The sequence below is a fragment of the Scyliorhinus torazame genome, chromosome 3 (assembly GCF_047496885.1).
Source record: "Scyliorhinus torazame isolate Kashiwa2021f chromosome 3, sScyTor2.1, whole genome shotgun sequence".
NCBI classification, from domain to species: Eukaryota; Metazoa; Chordata; class Chondrichthyes; order Carcharhiniformes; family Scyliorhinidae; genus Scyliorhinus; species Scyliorhinus torazame.
The window spans coordinates 32007573-32027329 of record NC_092709.1 but is presented as its reverse complement, the minus strand read 5'-3'; the positions used below and the strand labels follow the sequence as shown (position 1 = coordinate 32027329).

The 19757-nt window shown below is 42.4% G+C and overlaps 1 protein-coding gene across 9 annotated transcripts in view; it reads left to right on the top strand.

The window, feature by feature from the left end:
- LOC140408395 (janus kinase and microtubule-interacting protein 1-like) overlaps window positions 1–19757 on the top strand; it is a 517156-nt gene that overhangs the window by 398699 nt on the left and 98700 nt on the right. For 8 of the 9 annotated variants that reach the window (XM_072495527.1, XM_072495531.1, XM_072495530.1 and 5 more), the window contains 6 exons: window positions 3258–3377; window positions 5607–5735; window positions 7783–7866; window positions 12767–12829; window positions 17120–17218; window positions 19098–19196. In XM_072495527.1, coding sequence (XP_072351628.1) covers window positions 3258–3377; window positions 5607–5735; window positions 7783–7866; window positions 12767–12829; window positions 17120–17218; window positions 19098–19196 — 594 coding nt within the window. Of the gene's footprint in view, window positions 1–3257; window positions 3378–5606; window positions 5736–7782; window positions 7867–12766; window positions 12830–17119; window positions 17548–19097; window positions 19197–19757 lie in introns of those variants that run through there. The other variant, XM_072495534.1, reaches the window with a different exon arrangement.

The window sequence follows — 19757 nt, the reverse complement described above, 5'->3', positions numbered from 1 at the left end:
TAGCTCCATGCTTGGTAGTGTAACCAGGGAGGTGGTGAGGTGGTGGCTGCTGCCAATATTGCACCCCCTACCCCCCAAAAGGCCCACGGTCATCTTTGGATCCAGGCCTCAGGTGAGTGACGGAGGGAGAGGGAATGCAATGTGGAGATTGTGTGTGTATGGGAGGAAGGGGGTATACTGACATTTAGATCCCCTACTACAGCCACCGTGAATGCACCTTAGGGGAGATGAATAAGAGAGAAAAGCATTTTATAAATGAGTCTGCAGTCAAGGGTCATTCGCCACAACCTGGCTAGATTCCAAACAGCCAAATTGGCGAATTTATATGAGTGGCCAAAGGTCTCCAGACTCCCAGATCTACCAGCGATGATACTGCCCCATCCAGCCCGATTATGCCTCCCTCGGGAAGGTATATTGTTTCTGAGATCCGGAAATAGAATCTCTTCCTAGTCTCACCTGCCCTCACCCTCCGACAATCAGTTTTGGTTGGAGAAAATTTCCCTGATTTCTTCTGCTGTCTGCCTCTACTTTTATCATAGAATTTACAGTGCAGAAGGAGGCCATTCGGCCCATCGAGTCTGCACCAGCTCTTGGAAAGAGCACCCTACCCAAGGTCAACACCTCCACCCTATCCCCATAACCCAGTAACTCCACCCAACACTAAGGGCAATTTTGGACACTAAGGGCAATTTATCATGGCCAATCCACCTAACCTGCACATCTTTGGACTGTGGGAGGAAACCGGAGCACCCCGAGGAAACCCACGCACACACAGGGAGGATGTGCAGACTCCGCACAGACAGTGACCCAAGCCGGAATCGAACCTGGGACCCTGGAGCTGTGAAGCAATTGTGCTATCCACAATTTTCCGAAATCCTATTTGTTAGGGTTTCCAGATCATAGCGTCCTACTGAAGTCACAATCCATGCCTTCCCATGACATGGTGGAATAACCAAATTGGTCAGTGTGATCCACTCAACGCCGTAGATAGTTGTTGTGCAGGTCTCCAACTATATGATGTGCCAACATCCATTCAGATCACTGTTTCCCCATTCCAGGCTGCTCCCATTGTGGTAAAATAAATGTCCGCATTGTTTGCAGAGGTCCCACCTTCAAATTTAAGGGTTTAGATCCTACCCAGTGACATAGTTTCCCATCTCCTGATGGGGTATTCAAACAATCTTGTCATATTCCATCGCACCTTCTCCTCATTCTTCTTATCACTGGGATCAAGCCAGTTCTCTAAGATGGACACGGGTGATTATCCTTGAATCAATAATTTGATGCTTTTCTCTCTTGTTCTTCTCTCCTAAGGTTTCATCATACACTGCGCAGAGTCGATTGTCAAATTGCCTCTAGGCCATCCTTTCATGCCTTGGATGGGGGAATTCTACCTCACAAAAAGGGTCTCCTACTTCATCCTCCATTAAGTTTCATGACTCGTTCACCAACTCATCCCATGTGTTGCCATTTTTATGGTCTTTAGGGAGTTCCCTAAAATGTCTGTGTCAAATATAATTAACAATCGATTTTTTTAATTGGCTGGCAGCTCTCACTGGGTGGTTCTCTGACCAGTGGACGAGCCCTCATCAGGACGATTAAATCTACCCTATGTTTCCATCTATATTGCGCACAATGCCTCCTATCTTTGTGCCTTTTGGCAAATTAGTTATGTGGTTCTCTATTCCATCATTCATGTTGTTTATCTGCGCCCCAGCATAGATTCTTATGGGACACCACAGTCACTATCCTGCCAATTAGAGTACCGACTCATTATTCCTACTCTCTGTCTCCTGACACTCAAGAGCAAGAGACCTTGGCCACTTGGTAAAAATATTCTAACCAGGTCAATACTTGTCTTCAATTCTATGAGCATAATCCATGCGTAGATTACAGTCTCTTATGAGGGAATTTATCGAATGCCTTTTGAAAGCTCATGTGAATAACATTTCCCTGCTCAATACTTGAGTCACCTCTTCAGAAATCAAATCAGGTTAGTAAGGCATGACTAAGTCTTTATGATCTCTCAGATCAGCTGAGGAAAAATCTGTTTAGAGGACAATTCAGAGTCAACTCTGTCAGTGTGAGACTAGAATCCTATATTGGCAAAGCCATGTAAGAACGGTGATTTGTCTTCACACAACTGATGAACAAATGATATTTTTATGACAAACATAAATTGTCAATGGTCACTTTTACTAATACCAGTTTTTAATTTCAGAAATTATTGGAACTATTTAGACTAGGGGCGTGATTCAGCGGGCTGAAGTTAAAGTTCGCTGAGTGGCATTTTGCTGTTTTTTTGTCCTCGATGAGATTCTTCCTGCCAAGGTCGCACTCAGAACCTGAAGCTCGCCAGCAGGAAAGGCTCCTCGCAGATCAGGGTGCCATTTTGTCCAGCAGCTCTGGCAGAGCCAGGGTGCAAGACTGGCAAAGCCCAGTGCCAGGGGGAGTCCCAGGGTGCCACGCTGCCCTGTTCCCAACCATCCTGGGGTGTCCAATGGCCTGGGAGACCGGGAGACCCCCCCCCAGGTGCCATTTGGCCTGGTCCATGTTTCTATGGACCAGTACTAAAAGACGCCCTGGCAATGTTTCCCAGGTGCGGCCGTTTGAGTATTTAACCTCATTTAAATATGCTGATCTGTGCCGGATGGAGCGAGTCATGTGATTCGCACTCAGCCCAGATCTGCGCCGGGCGCAACAGGGTCGCTGAATCGCGCCCCAGGTCTTTGGATAACTAGTCTAGTAATGTCAACGTTGACTCTCCGTTCCTTTACGACGCTGGGATTCTCCATTCCCACTGCAGTGAATGGAAATTTAGCTGACCGCCAAATTCTCCGTCCTCACTGGCAGCGAGGCAGACTCACAATGGAGAATCCCGCCGGTAGGAAACACAGACACTACATTACTGTACTTCCTACCTTTTTAAACCTCTTTGAGAGTGGGACTGTTTATATTGACTGAAACAACAATTTGTTCCAGCTATGGGCATGAAAACCCTCTACTTTCTCCTCTCCATAACATTCTGTTTTGAATACGTCCCGTTGACTTAATAACAAAGGATTGTGCTCAGCATTTAGCTGACAATTAACGCACACAAAGCAGAGCTTGACAATAACCTACTCAATGGCGCACTGGAAAGCTGAGCTGGCCCCGCAGAGAAAATATGTAAAAAGGAATGTTTAACAAAAATAGTGACATTTATGAGAACTTTGGTAACGATAGACCTTCATCAGTATCTTTATCCTCTTTTCCAGAGGCATGTTGTGGAGACATTTTTTGGATTTGATGAGGAATCAGTTGATTCAGAAACCTCTTCAGTAGCCTCGTATACAACTGATAGGACACCAGCAACTCCAGACGAAGACCTAGATGAGGTAAATGACTCTATTATGTTTGCCGAATAATTGGTGCTGGACTTTGAAAACCCATTGTGACAAAGTATGGAATTGACTAAAGCGCTTCCTGAAAAATTAAACTTCCCTCCACATTAGCAACACCCAACAAGTTGCCTGGTAGCTTAATACATATAGAGTCTGACTGATAATTTATGTTGAAGAGAGAGAAATAAATCTTCAATTACCGCCAGACTGAAATAGAGACAGAAAATGCTGGAAATACACAGCAATGTTTTTGAGTGTCTGAAAAGGTAAGTTAGAATTTTGGGTTCTGGACACTAAATGTAAACCTGCCCTTTCTGTTTTCAGACGCTGGCAAATTTACTGTGTTCGTCCAGTATTTTTTTGATATATTACATATGTTTAACTTGTGGTGAAACTGACTATTGAAGCAGCTAGTGCTAAATTGTGGTGAGTTGGATATGGTGGTCATGGTTTTGAGTGTGTGGCCACTGTTTCTGGCTCTGGTAGTAGGGCGGTTGTTGAATGATGACACATTCTTAACTGGTGCCACTGTTAGTGAGACCATGATTTGAGAGCATTGATGCAGGTACTGATTTCACTCCAGAGGGTAGATCTGGGGTGAGTTCATTCATTGTTGCTGCTGATTCTGTCTCTGGCTTGTCTTTTATCTTTTATTTTGCTTGCTGTCCCCTGTACCACATTGGAGGCACTCCAGAGAAGGTTCTCTCGGTTGATCATGGGTATGGCGGGATTTTCTTATAAGGAGAGGCCGAGTAGGTTGGGCCTGTACTCATTGGACGTTAGAAGAATGAGAGGCAATATTAGTGAGAGATATAGGGTTCTCAGAGGGCTTGACAAGGTAGATGCTGAGAGGTTGTTTCCCCTTGTGGGACAGTCTCGGACCAGAGCGCACAAGAGTAAAGAGTCGCCCATTTAAGTCAGAGATGAGGAGGAATTTCTTCTCTCAGAGTGAATCTTTGAAATTCTTTGCGGCAGGGGGCTATAGAGGCTGGGTCATTAAGTATGTTCAAGGTTAGGGTGGCATGTGGCGCAGTAGATAGCACTGGAACTGCGGCACTGAGGACCTGTGTTCAAATCCTGGCCCTAGGTCACTGTCTGTGTGGAGTTTGCACATTCGCCCCATGTCTGCATGGGTTTCACCCTCACAACCCAAAAATGTGCAGGTTAGGTGGATTGGCCACGCTAAATTGCCCCTTAATTGGAAAAAAATTAATTGGGTACCCTAAATTTAAAAAAAAAAAGTATGTTCAAGGTTGAGATAGACAGTACGGGAATCAAGGGTTATGGGGATAAGGCAGGAAAGTGGAGTTGAGCAGTCATGATCTCATTGAGTGGTGAAGCAGACTTGATGGGCCAAATGGCCTACTTGTGCTCTTATGGTCTGTCCTTTAGGCCCATCTACTCATTTTTTTAACGTAATTCATTAGCGTGAAAGGGCTGTTTTATGTTTATATAACGGATATAAGAAATATGAAACAGGAAGAAATGAGTGATATACTTGTAAAGGAGGACAGAAATTAAAAAATGGATGAAAACATCCTGAGCAAGCAGATAGAAATAAGAATTAATTCCAGTCGCAGAACTGCGGTGGGGAATTCAATAGGTGGTCAAAGTTGTATGGCAAACATGACGTCAATTTTACTTTCTCTACTTACCAGGGAGTGGGTGAGTTCTCGAATGGATAGGAAGAGGATTTGGGAAGGAAATGGAAAAGAAGTCTCAATGTATGTTAAATAGAGTAAATTATCAATGACTTTTAGCAGGAAAGAGTACTATAAAGCAAAATTAAGGTAACGATTGTGGTCACCATTGAAGTGTTGAAGGATTTGGTTTGGAAGACCACAAACCTGAGGAAGGCAAGATAGACAGCGAGCCATGAGCTAAATTTAAGAAGCACCAGCCAATGGAATCATGTGACGAACAGACTCCTTTAAAACTCAGTATAGAACTGGATGATTTCCCGACTCAACAGGGTATAAAAAGAGACATATTTGCAAGAGCAGAAACCATTTTGAGAAACCCAGTAAAAGCGCAAAGTGAAAGGAGGCCGGGAGCCGAAGTGGGTTTGACAATTCCTATGCTCTTATTAAATTCTAGAGAATAGTCGTTGTTTGATTACGGACTCAATTTTTTAAAAAAAATGTGAATATTTGCATTGGTTTCCATTAAAAGATTTTCTGGTGAATTGATGACTAATTCCAAAGATTTCCTCCATTTTATAAGGCCATAAACAGGGAAGAATCTGAACTGAGATTCCGCCAGCTCACGAGGGAATACCAGGCTCTCCAGAGAGCGTATGCACTGCTTCAAGAGCAAGTTGGTGGAACTCTGGATGTGGAGCGAGAAACCAGGGTAGGTTAAAGGTGTGACGCGGACCTCTTCTAGAAGTGGGCATTGTTTCGACAAAACCCTCCTTCCCCTTCCAGTTTCCATCTCCCCCCTTCACCACAGCCATGCCATTACCGGGATGTCCAGCAAAATGTTTGTTAATCTGTAATCATTCATACCACCCAGCATCCCCAGATACAAAATAAATCTTGGCAAATCATTTTTTTAAAACATGACCCGCAAAAAAATTAACTGAACATTCCTGGATGCCAATAAAACTGACTTCATGGCCAATTATTCCAGGCGTGGAAAATGCCTTTGAAAGTACAATTATACACTCTGCAAGAGCCTGTTCTTTATTGGCACTTCAGGGCTGCACAGCATCGCAAACAGCCTCAAATGGATGACATTGGAGATTATTTTCTGTACTTCAATTTGAATTTGATGTGAGGATTTAAGAGCACCATGTCCAGAAATTCCCTGTGCTGCCACAATGGGACAGGACTTTCTCCCACTCCTCTGTTGTGTTGCTGATCTCAACCCATTTCCTGAGGTCAGGAACACTTCAAAGTTTTGCATGGGCACCAGAGCCATCAAAGTTGTTGCCAAGTTGCCTGCCTGAGGTGTGAGAGGGAGGAGAAAAGGTTGCTGCAGCCACATTCTATGCCAGTTTAACCACACAATGAGAGACATTTCAAAGCCTGTGTGTTTTGCACTGCCAATGGATCCTTGCCTTCCTAAGTGAAGTAAGACAAACAATGGCCGAGGTTTTTGATCCAGGGTTGGGTGCACAGAGATGGGAGTATTCCCGGCTCTGTGAACCCGACCTTTATAATGGCTGCTAGCTGGTTAAATTTTCATTCTGGGGGAGGGGCCGGATTGTACATGAGGCCCTCTGTCCCTGGAATTAATTCAAGGGTTGCCGGATATGGAGCCAGGCTGGGCGAAGGCCTCTGTGGCCTGGTACTATGTTTAAATAAATAAACAATAAAACAAAAAAAGCACTCCAGCCCTTATCCCTTAAATCACTACACTCCCTATGCCACACCCATGCCAATCTATGCCACACATGCCCCTCTACCCACCCCATTCCCCTCATACCCTCATGCAAACACATGCCCACCATCACCCTTTTCTCTTGGCCCATCCATTCCAAATCACTGAGTATCCTTGGATAGTTCGTGAAAGCTCTTTGACAGGTCTGAGATTGCTGGACTATACTTTGACAGCTGGCCAGTTATTTAGCTGTGAGACAGTTTCTTAACAGCTTGACAGTTTCTTGACAGCTCGACAGTTTCTTGACAGCTGGACAGTTCATATTCAGCTGGCCAGTTCTTGGATGACTGGACGATTCTTTGATGGCTCGACAGTTCTGTGCCAGTTCTTTGACAGATTGACAGTTACATTGAGTTTCTGTGTAAAAAGTGCACAATCATGATCACTTTTAACATTCCCAAAGGGTGTCCTACCTTCTCACAGGTGCCTTGCCTCTTCTAAAAGAGTTCTGGGACCTATCCAAAGGGGTATCTTAACTCTCCAAAGGACTACCTTGCTATCCAAATGAATTACTGAATTTGAGAGTGGGACTTAGAATTTTAGGCCATTTCCAGGATTTTCAGTGAAAATCTGGGCCAATGTCATCTTGTCTTAGCTCATTTTTAATGCATGCGCATTGTTCACTGTTGTAGATTGGACGATTGCCAATGATGCAACACACATTGTTCACATGTGGGGAGTGAGCTTTTGGGGTTTAAAAAAATTCTAAATGCCTCAATAGGGAAAATGTTTCCACTGATAATGGAGTCAGTAATAAATGGTTAACAATTTTGAAATGTTGCTAATAAAATGCAGAAAGAAGTTACACACTGATTTATTGGAGAATGGAATTTAATTGTTGAAGACCAGATGATTTTGTTGTATGAGGGAAGAGACATTTAAAGCACATGGGAAAAGAGCAGGGGAGTGGGATTAGTTTTTGATTTCCCCAGTAGAGAAGCAGCACAGATAACATTGGCTTGAATGTTCCATTTCAATGGTGCAATCTGTGACGAGCTCCAATTTATCTCATCAGACTCGTGAACAGCTCCAAGCTGATCTCCTCCGAAGTCAAGCCAAAATTGAAGACCTGGAAAAATCACTTGCTGAGACAGGGCAGGTAAAGGATTCTGAGAATTTGTGTGTGCAAATGGCTGTAATATTGATTTACACCAGCATCCTTGGTTTAATTTGTATCAATGATAACTGGTAACTTCTTCGGAGGCCCTACAAAATCAAGTTAGCACAACCTATTGGTCACTGAGCACAGCCTTGACTTCCCCAAGCAATTATGTGGTTGGTTACTTTGTTGGGTACGCACATTGTGACTGAGCAAATCCCAGGAAAGTGATTCTTGTAGGATGTAGAAAGTATACTGAATCAACCTAGTAATTCATGAAAAACAAATCTCTGACCACCTTCTCGAAAACCTGCATACTTAAGTCCCTGAATGTTCACCGTCCACCTGCTGATAAGTGTTGAAAGATATTATAGTTTTTGCGCTCAATGTTGAGATTGGGGTGCACTTCTCCAAGCTGCGCCAGTTCGTTCAGGTAGTTTCAACATTTTGTTTTAACACGACTCAACATCGAGAAATTACGTTTTTATTTATCAAAAGTATGTACTGTGCCGCTCTTCCTATTAATCCTGATTCTGAAAATTGTTTCCAATTTTTCTCCCCCACCCCCACACCCAGTGGGTTAAGAAATTATGGGCGGGACTTTCTGACCTATCCCACCGGTAGGATCTTCCCGCCCCGCCGAAGTTGACCCCCATCGCAGGTTCCTCAACGATGGAACGGGCGAGCCATGCAAATTGCCATCGACTCCGGCGGGACTGGCCGATCCTACCGGTGGCCAATGGCAAGCCGCCTTCACAGTGAGAAAACTCGCTATAGGGTGGGGGGGGGGTGGCTGGAAAGTTCCGGCAAATGTCTTTCAGCATTTGTTTGTATTGCCTCATTAAGTAAGCACCGTCCCCCACATCCTTTGCAATTCAGAACACGATACTCAACACAATACATCTGCATAATCAGAGAACTTTGTCTTTATTGCGGTTTCTGTTGCCAGGATGTTAATTATAGTTCTCGAGTTACACTGTTCCAGATTGGGTTGAGATTCGCATCTCAGCGCGGCAAACAAACACCCAAATCTAAAACTAAAGAGAGTATGAGTGAGTCGGAGAGGAGTCTCTCGGTTGAGTGAAGCCAAGCATGGTTTTTGAGGATCCGTACATTGTTTGATGAAGGAGTGAGTTCCACAGTTTTAATATTCTAAGAAAGAATAAGGTGGTGAAGTCATTCTCAAATTCAAGGCCACAGTAATGAGGGAATGGTACGCTTGATTTGTCCCTCCTCTATGATGATTTAATTTGGGGCAGATTTTGGGCAACTGTAAGCATACAGTTCTTTGAGAATATGCTATACTCCATTGTCTCCTTTCTCTTACCTCCTTATACCACCACCCCCACTCCCCCAAACTGCTGTCCTCCCTCTGTTTCCTGATGGTCATACCCAACGGCCTCAGGCACCTTTATATGGGTGGGCACATCGGACCACCGTATCTTTGCCCGTGTCCTACTTGAGCATTGACCACTGGCCGATCCATGGTCCAGTCACTGCAGAGGTTCTTGAATATAATTTAGAAGAGGGATGTGTTCCAGCACTGTAAAGAAGCAGCTATGCATATGCCTCATAATATGAGGAAAATGAAAAGTAAAGTGACAAAATAACCTTTCTGCAGAGAGCTCTACTTACAGCCCGTGATCTGTCATATCTGCTGATTGGAGACGTGAGAACCTGCCTTCCGCAAATACGTTAGTGGAAACATGCGTAAGGTTCGCAAGACCATCAGAGATGTGACATTTGAAAATCCAAGCCATTATGTAGGTTGGAAATTAGAGATTTGTGATTAAAGTAAAGCCAGCATATCACAGAGATTTTGCTTCTGAGATTTAAAAGGATAAGCTCTGGTAAAAAGGTGTGAAGTTCATGAATCATCTCTTGAGTTTTATTCATATTAAGAGTTGGAAAATTAAAAACACATATGTTTTGTAGCAGCTTTTATTTAATAAAAGGGCAGCACGGTGATGCAGTGGTTTGTACTGCTGCCTCACGCGCTGAGGACCCGGGTTCGATCCCGGCCCCAGGTCACTGTCCATGTGGAGTTTGCACATTCCCCCCCTGTGTCTGCGTGGGTCTCACCTCCACAACCCAAGAAAATGTACAGAGTAGGTGGATTGGCCACGCTAAATTGCTCCTTAATTGGAATACAAAATTGTGTGCTCTAAATTTTCTTTAAAAAAACTTGTATCTAATAAGACTCCTCAAAGTGCTTAATAGCATCGATAATCAGAAAATAATTGACACTGAGTTCAAAAAGGATTTATGAGAATAAAACATGCTTGGTCAACGGGTTGACTGTCAGTGCTCCGTCTTGTGTGACGGTTGAGTGTCAGTAAATGCATGCTCTGGCAATTGCATTGTTAAGCTAATTGCCTTATTGAAGACAAATGATGATTGTTGATCAACCTCCATAAGAGCATAAATGGACACAGCTGGAACAGTTGTTGTGGGGGAAAACCATGAGGAGGTTGTATCACTAATGAGCTGGATGTAGAATAAACTTGCTGAAGGTAAAGGACATCCAGCAGTATTAGTCCTCCATCATACACTATTAGTGGAAGTTTAAGGAACATGTGGTTGAGGGGCAGAAAGTTATATGAAGCATTGCCAGAGATCCAAAGTGTTCCTTTGAAAAATTGATCCATTTAAGAAATCTGAGTTAGTGTGTGTTGCTGATGGGTGAGGCCTGCTTGCGTGTTTCACGTATCTCAAACTCAGGCCTGCACGGTTCACTGACAATCAGTTCTGCCCAAGTTACTGATTGGCATTGCCAGCTGGTGACATTCTATGCCAATGAAGTAGCTGAGTTAAGTTACCCCAGCAATATTTATAAATGGCACATTCCTTTTTGTCAGGGAATATCATTTTACATCCTCGAGGTGAAAATAATGTTCTCTCTGTGATGTGGAAGAGGCTCTAATTTAAATTCTGCATTCTGGCTGTCTTCTGGGAAAACCCTTGCTGGTTTGTGGTTTTTCTTTGAGATGCTGGAGTTACAGCCTTGTTAGTCAGCTGAATAATCCAGAAGATTGTTCACAATGTTAAGAACATAAGTGGGATCAAGTGCTTTGTATATGTTTCTGAAAATAATGACTAGTTCAGAATTCATTGTAAATGTGTGACTCAGATATTTACACGCACCCTTATGGGATCACGCACATCGTTGTGAATTTCTGTTATTTGAATTGTTATTTGCTTGGCCATTTCCAGTGTGTCTGAAGGAATAACTCATTTTGGAATGACGTCAGGGTACAACTTAACATCCATCTGCTAATGTTAGCAAAAATAAAATTATTGAGAAGTGAGGAAGCTCACTTTTCACTGATGTACTTATTTGATGAATGGAAGAAAATAGAATTTGTAGTGTTTGTATAAGTTTAAATGGAAAATTTGCTAAGTTAATTGAATGGAACATGTGCTTGTGGTGGTTCCCATTGTAGCTATAGGCTGTATTGGAAAAGGCAATGTGAAATCTTATTAACCACCGCCATGTTCTTCATTGCCTTTGCTATGCATATCTAGACTTTTACACCATTCTCTGATGACTTTTGCTACAGTAGCGAAATCTCTAGGCCTGACAGGTGGAGGGTACGATAATGTACTTACAATGTGTAAGTGCTTTGGTCCACACCCTACTTCATATGTCCGGACTCTAAATTACTGGGACTGTATAATGTGACCCTCAGAGTGATTCCACTCCATCCTTAAGCAATCGCATTGATGAATGATCAGAACTGTACAAGTGGTCATGTTCAAATCTTAAAAATCAAACATAGTTTGAATAAGTTGTACATTAAAGGGCGTGTGAGTTTTCCTAATTTCTTGAATTTGCTGTATTTTCCTTTCCTGCAATGATGCCCTACCTTTGGCTTATTATTATTTTATTTTGCTTGTTTGTTAAACAGTTTGTGTGAAATGTTTTTTTTCTCCTCCATTCTCCCTCCGTTTATTCGGATGTGTAAGTTGAGCTTTCTATTGAAACCTTTCTAGCCTCCTTTGCATAGAGAAAAATAGTTTCACTAAATAAACCACCCTTCTTTACTTCCCTGCTTCAAGTTGAAAAAGATCCTTTTAGCCTTAGTGACTGTGGCCAGGGCAGCAACCCTGACTGGATTTTAAGGCTGCCTTTCTACAATTTTTAAACCCAGTTAACCATTTGTCATGGAGAACATTGTTTGAAATTAATGAATTTTTAACTTCTTGCACATACAGTATCAAATGTAAATATGTTTGTATTTCAGTGAATAAACTGTAAAGATTTATTGTCATAATTATGCTTATATTAATAGGGAAATGGGGCGGAACGGTGGCACAGTGGCTAGCACTGCTGCCTCATGGCACTGAGGACCTGGGTACGATCCCGGCCCTGGGTCACTGTCCGTGGGGGGGGGGTTCACGTTCCCTCCGTGTCTGCGTGGGTCTCAGCCCCACAACACTAAAAGATGTGTAGGTAGGTGCATTGGCCACACTAAATTGTCCTTTAATTGGAAAAAAAAAATTGGGTACTCTAAATTATTAAAAAAAATAGTTTAAAATGTTTTTAAAATAATGGAGAAATTAAAGTCACAATACATCTATTATAACCACATTTTTATATGAATTAATTAAGACCTTTATACAAGTTTTGGGTTTGGAGTGGTGCTGGGCAATTTTAGCATGCAACATCTTTACACGTATTAACTTTGTCTGCTAATTTCAGGGAAGAGTTGACCTGTTCAAATGAAAAACAGTTTAATGCCCAAATTCAAATACCAAGCAAGGAACGTGTTCAGAGTTTGTATGCTAATATCATGCAGCTCAACCTCAGCCCATTTCTATTTCAATATGCTCCACAACACAGTCATTTGTTGCATATGAATTGTGTAATACATTTTCTTTTTGTCTCTCGCTATTTTAGGACTCAAAATGGGTGGAAGATAAACAGTTACTTTTTAGAAGTAACCAGGAACTTTTAGAAAAGGTACATGATCCAATGGTCGCGTCTCATGAAGCGCCATCAATTCTCTGCTGCCTCATCCAAGTAATTTAGTGTGGCGATGTTTAGCACCCTCGCTTCCAAAAGCATTGGTTAATGGAGAGCGGGGAGACAACAGCTTTCACAGTTGACTGACCTAACCCTAACTTGCCAGGTTTCTTACTGTGAGCACCTTTGAACCTTGCACTAAATATAGATTTTTATTTATGTTTTCTTTAGTTCAGTGATCGCGCTTTCATCAGTGTTTTGTGTCTGCTAATTGTATTTGCTTGATCTCCGTTGCAAACGATCTTGATTATCAAAGAGGATATACTTTACCCTGTTCTTAGGTGGATACCTTATTCTCCAAAAAACAGTCCAAAATCATTCTCCGCTCCTGATGGCTTGCTTGCTTTTTGCCTTTTCCAGCTGGGGTACCTCTACTCCCAAAACTAAACTTTCACTGTGAGGATTACATTGGAGATTCGTCCATCTTAGCCCAAGCTATGTGAATCTTCCAGCCTCCTTTAAATCTTCATGAACTCAGAATCTTCAATCTGAATATGAGATCTCACCCAAGCTTTGCATGATGACCAATAGAGTTGGCATTTGTATTAGTGCTCCTTCTCTCTTTCAGATTCTTGCAGTCTGACTTGTCTCTTGACGTTCAGTGATCTATTAGGAAACCTGCAACCTTATCCTACATTACTTTTCTATTGATGCATCTCTCTAAGCCCATATCGATGGCATCATGAATAAGATGGGCCTTGTAGCTAGGTGGAAATACTATTTATCTATCTTCTAGAACCCTAATCCCATTCCATCTTGGAAGTAAACAGCCAGTTTAAAATATAACCATTTACAAAGTCTTCCATTCCTAACACCTGTCTTTGAGTCTTGAACACTAAAGTTGAATTTTCATTACCTTAGCAAGTAGCTTGAGTTGTGTGATTTTCCAACTCAGCAGAGCTGCTTCAGTTTAAAGGTTTAATAAAGTTAGACACAATTTTCACTTCAGGGAAGGAAGTGGTGGGATTGCATTGGGCGCTTCAACTCCAGGCTGGTTTAGTTCACTGGGCTAAATCGCTGGCTTTTAAAGCAGACCAAGGCAGGCCAGCAGCATGGTTCAATTCCCGTACCAGCCTCCCCGAACAGGCGCCGGAATGTGGCGACTAGGGGCTTTTCACAGTAACTTCATTGAAGCCTACTCGTGACAATAAGCGATTTTCATTTTCAGAAGCAGATTTAGGTGGCCATGGGTGTGGGCAATTGCCAAGATACTCTGGTTAGAGGTCTCGCCTTGCTTGTCTGGCACTTCATTGCAGCTGTTTTAGAAGCTGATTGACAGGCCATCTACCATGTTCAAACCTCAGGAGCCATGTGAAGGTGAAAATAAGCTGCTAAAAATCTCATATAGCTCACACTTATCCACAGGTGATAGTGAAAAAAAACTCCTATTCATGAAACTCATTCACAGGTTTTAAATCTCTTCAAGTATTCAATCTGTTATGAAAACAATCCCCTTCCATTCAGCCCATCAATGGTAGCAAATCTTTTAATAGCCTCTTTAAACTGTCAATCAGCCCACCAGCTGAGATAATGCTTTTGTAACTTTGAAACTCAGCCAAATATTCAAATGAGCTCACCTATAATAACAGTGCTTGCAAACTGTCAACAAAGATCTCCACCGAAACTGTGGAGCAGGTGGTCATGGTTTTTTTCTACTATTACCAGATGGCCTGTCAATCAAAGCAGCTCAGTAGGCTTTTAAAAAAAATTCTCACTGACAGATTAAACATGTTGATTTACCAATTTTATGGAGCAGGGGATTTAAAACCTCAAATAATAACACTGAAACAGACCTTTCGGGTCTGTTGGACTTTGCATCAGGTTCCTTTCCACCACGTGAGGTGCGATTCCACAAATATCCTCCCCGAACAGGCGCTGGAATGTGGCAACTAGGGGCTTTTCACAGTAACTTCATTTGAAGCCTACATGTGACAATAAGCGATTTTCATTTCATTTCATGTGAACGTCTCACATTTTAGTCCCGGCAAATCAACGTCAGCTCTCTCTGTCCCCATCGCAACCCAGGCTTTTTGTTGAGCAGAGCAGGTCACACCATCCCTGTTACTACTCCATTATAAGACACAGTTCCAAAACCTCTAACAGTCATGTAATCGTTGGCCGAGATCTTCCTGCTGGTCACGCCAGCGGGATCGTCTGGCCCCAGTAAAGGTGCACCCTCGCTGCTGGTTTCCCGGCAGCATGAGGTGGATTCAATGGGAAATCCCATTGACAGCGGCGGGACCTGAAGATCCTGCTGCTGGCCAGCAGCGCGCTCCCTCCCATCGCTGAGAAACAAACTGCGGAGAGGCCAGAGGATTTTGCCCGTTGTCTTTGTAATAACAGTGATTCTAAACAGAATCCTTTTCACTTCCCTATCTGAATGCATTTAAACCTGTCTGAATGCATTTAAAATTGTCACCTCTGACAATAGATGTAAATGATCCTTGTGGATGTCTCTTTTTACCTGTTGCCCTCACCTGCAAAGATATTTCTACCAAGGCAGCTAGTCCTTTAGTGGAAGAGCAGACGGAGCACCGTATAATGAAATGCGGCCTTTGTTCCTCTGATATCAGGGGAGCATTTTGACTTTGTGAAATATGGGAAAATGGGCAATAGACAAACCACAGCCAATTTTACATCTCGCCTCATTTTTCATTGCCAAGAATTGCCATGAAAAGAACAATATAGCATAGCATTTATATAGTGTCTTTCATGACTTAAGGACTTTCAAAGTGCTTTGACAGCAGATGGATCCTTCTTGCATGGTGCGAAAATGAGGCAGTTTGACCTGTGGCCTCTTTGAGCTTCTAACGTCTGTAAGCTCAATTTTGAAAACCTAATTGTGATTTTAATTAGCTTGTACTTTTAAACACTTCAGTCCCCTTACCTAGAGACCATCAGTCAGGATTACTTTCAGTGAAAGTGACGACAGATTGAAATCCCACCACACTCACCACTTCAGCACATGCTGTCAGTTTAAATTTGTTCCATCAACAAGATCCATTTGATACAGCTAAGGAAATGTATTGCGCATTATGTATGCATGCATTGGGAGTAGAATAATGGGATAGGAGCGACAATTAACATCCTCTGTAAGCTGGTGCATTGCCCTATGATGCATGAATAGTTTTGTTCCGAAGTTCATAAGATATAGGAGCAGAATTATGCCATTCGACCCATCGGGTCTGTTCCACCATTCTATTATGGCTGATATGTTCCGGATCTGCTACCTACAATGTTACAGGCCAAGAGCTGGATTGTGAAATCAGCCAGAGCTTCTCCTTCCTAGAACACATGACCTAGGAGTGGGAGTAGGCAATTTAGCCTCCAGAGCCTAACACCCTCAATGTGATCATGGCTGATCCCATCCTGGCCTCAACTCCACCGTCCTGCCTGTTCTCCATAACCCTTCAACCCATTACCAATTAAAAATCTGCCTAACTCCTCCTTAAATTTACTTACTGTCCCTGCATCCTCAGCACTCTGGGGTAACAAATTCCACAAATTCACAACCCTTTGGGAGAAGTAGTTTTTCCTCATCTGTTTTAAATTTGCTACCTATTATTCTAAGATTATGACCTCCAATTTTAGAATGCCCCACAAGAGAAAGCATCAGCTCCACGTCTACTTTATCAATAACTTTCAGCATCTTGTGCACTTCAATTAGATCTCCCCTCATTCTTCTAAACTCGAGAGTATAGGCATAAACTGTTCAATCTCTCCTCATACGACAAACCCCTCATCTTTGGAATCGACCTAGTGAACCTCCTCTGAACTGCCTCCAATGCCACTACATCTTCTCTCAAATAAGGGAACCAAAACCGTGCACTGTGTTGGTGGGGTGGGTTTGAGATTTTAGCCAATATTTTAACTAGCATGAGACTGTGGGAAATTCTGCAGACTTTAGCATTGGTTTAGCCAATTTCAGCTGAATTGCGTTGATTAAGAGAAGCACAACCCAATGGGAACTCTCGGCCTCAAAGCCTCCAATAGTAGATCTGCATCATTTTGCACATGAGAGACCTGCAAGGGCTGTATAGTCAGTCTGCTGAAATCTTGATGTTAACAACCATCCAGATGATGGCCCTCAATCAGTAAACCATCAAGTTTGTTAAGAACGGGCGAGTACCAGAGCAAAAAGGAATGAAAACTGTTGGGCACCAAATGAGTTGAGTAATATTAAATAAATTGCAACATCCTTACGTACGCTTCTACATTCTTTTACAGATTCATAAATTGGAATTCGAAGAGCTTAGGCTACAGAACGAGATGCAAGACGCAAAGGACCAGAATGAACTGCTAGAGTTCAGAATCTTAGAGCTTGAAGTAAGACATTCCATTTGTAAAGTGTCAAATGGAGCAGAGGTTTATGAACCAAAAAGGAGAACGTTGGTGCAGTAATCTCGAGTGTAGCCACTTGTCTTCCAGCACTAACGAGCATTGCATTTTATTAAAGTGGAGCTGTTCCACTACAGAAGAAAAGAGAAGCTGCTTCACTGCCTGGATTTTTGATGTCAAAAAATACTTGGAATATATTCTGACAAATTGTGAGAGAATGATTGAAATGTACAAATAGATTATAATTTATACGAATAGGTTATAATTTATAGTGTTTTTTTTTGCACTTAATAAAAAGATTTTGTTTTTGCTACTAATTGCATTCATCGTCAGTGTTTCATAATGCTGCATTGTTCATCAAGCCATTCACCAAAGTGAGTCTCTGCTTGCCTCAGTTATCATACTCCATATACATTACGGTTTGTAACACACTCCTGTTGCAATTTTTCCCCCTTTTCTTTTACTCTGAAGACTCTGGTGGCATGCCAGGAGCTTCACATCATAGCCGTACCCTCCTGCACTTGATTGAAATGCATTCTACGCACATTCCAGTGTGGGAAATTCACAGAAGCTGGGAAGCATAATAAAGAAATGAAACTAATGAACATGGAGCAACTGCTTTAGAAAAAAAAAATCAGAGAAAGCTTGAGCTCAGTTAACCCACAAAATCTAGAATACAAGCTTTCCTTCATGTGTATCATTCTTTTAAACCGTGCTACATTTTCATGGAACTGATTGCATTAAAGGTTGCTTTGTGGTATGTGCCTCATACAATGTGATACCATTATCTTTTTACAGAATGCTTGTCTTTGGCCTAATGTTGGTGCATAGGGAATTTTTTTAACAAGTAGTGCTGACTTGTATTTCAAAACTGTGCAGGAACACTAACCCGAAAGCTGTGTTTATTGTTTGTGGAAGCTCATGTGATCTATTATTTGTCTATCATTTCGGGAGACACCCCACGTTTGAGCATGATACCACCGAAATCCATTTAGTTGCAATATCCCTGCTTCTCATCTGGTTCATTTCAGCAGCAGCCATTCTTCCGTAAGCAAGTTGTAAAGTAAGTACGGAAAACGTAGTTAAAATGATTGCTGGCATGAAGTCTTCTGGAAAACAACAGATCATTGTTAAATCTACAAAAATGTTTTACCAAGTGATCCTGAGCTGAAGATTGTTGATTGCTGTGACATTGGGTGGCATGGTAGCACAGTGGTTAGCATTATTGCTTCATAACGCCAGGGTCCCAGGTTCCATTCCCGGCTTGGGTCACTGCCTGTGCAGAGTCTGCATGTTCTCCCCGTGTCTGCGTGGGTTTCCTCCGGGTGTTCCGGTTTCCGTCCACAAGTCCCGAAAGATGTGCTGTTAGGTAATTTGAACATTCTGAATTCTCCCTCCGTATACCCGAACAGGCGGCGGCAGGTGGCAACCAGGGACTTTTCACAGTAACTTTATTGCAGTGTTAATGTAAGCCTACTTGTGACAATAAAGATTATTATTATTATGTAAATTCGTTGAATGTGAACTAAGCTATGTTTCCGCTGTGATTGCTAACTAATAGTGGGATCTTTTTCTTTTAATATTTATCATTACGACCAATAACATAAATATTATTTTGATGAAGCTAAGAGAGATTTTTTGATATTTATTCCCATTTCACTTCCAATCAGTACATTATTGAGTTTGTTAGGAATGGGAGAGTACCAGAACAAAGAAGGGCGAAAATGTTGGGAATGAAATCGAGTTCACTGCAGTTAATACATTTCAAAGCTTTAATATTATACTAAGATCTCAAATTCTTGGACTGAGGCTTTATTTTCTTCATTGGTGTAACTTGGATCTGATTAGTTTTATTTCTTCCCTGCAGGAACGGGAACGAAGATCACCGGCTTATAACTTGCATATCTCAGCATTTTCTGAGACTGGAAGTGCCCTTCAGCTCTATTGTCAGCAGGAGGGTATTAAGGTGAGATTTCTCTTCATCAGAACCTGTCTTGTCTATGGCACCATGGAATTATAAGAGACCGCCCCATATGTGTGGGTGTACATAGATGTGTTCAACATTCACCACTTGTGACTGGACAAGCTTACTCTTGGGTTATGCGGGCTTTCCAGGAATTCTGAGGCAATATGGCTTATCTGAATGCTGCTCCACTAAAATGTGGAAGAGATTGTACTGAATGCAAGTAGAACTGGTCCTAAGTTCTGCCTTGTAAACATACGTGAAGCTTTGACCTTAGTGTTAAGATGGAAGACGATGGAATAAAGTGATATTATGGGTTTAAAATTAGTTCAGTCGGAAGAAGCACGGTGGCACAGTGGTTAGCACTGCTACCTCAACTTCAGAGACCCCGGTTCGATTCCGACCTCGGGTGACTGTGTGGTGCTTGCACATTCTCCCTGTGTCTGTGTGGGTTTCCTCCAGATGCTTTGGTTTCCTCCCACAGTCCAAAGATGTGCAGGTTATGTGCAGGCCATGCTAAATTGCCCCTAGACAGGGTTGCGGGGAAAGGGTGGAGGATTGGGC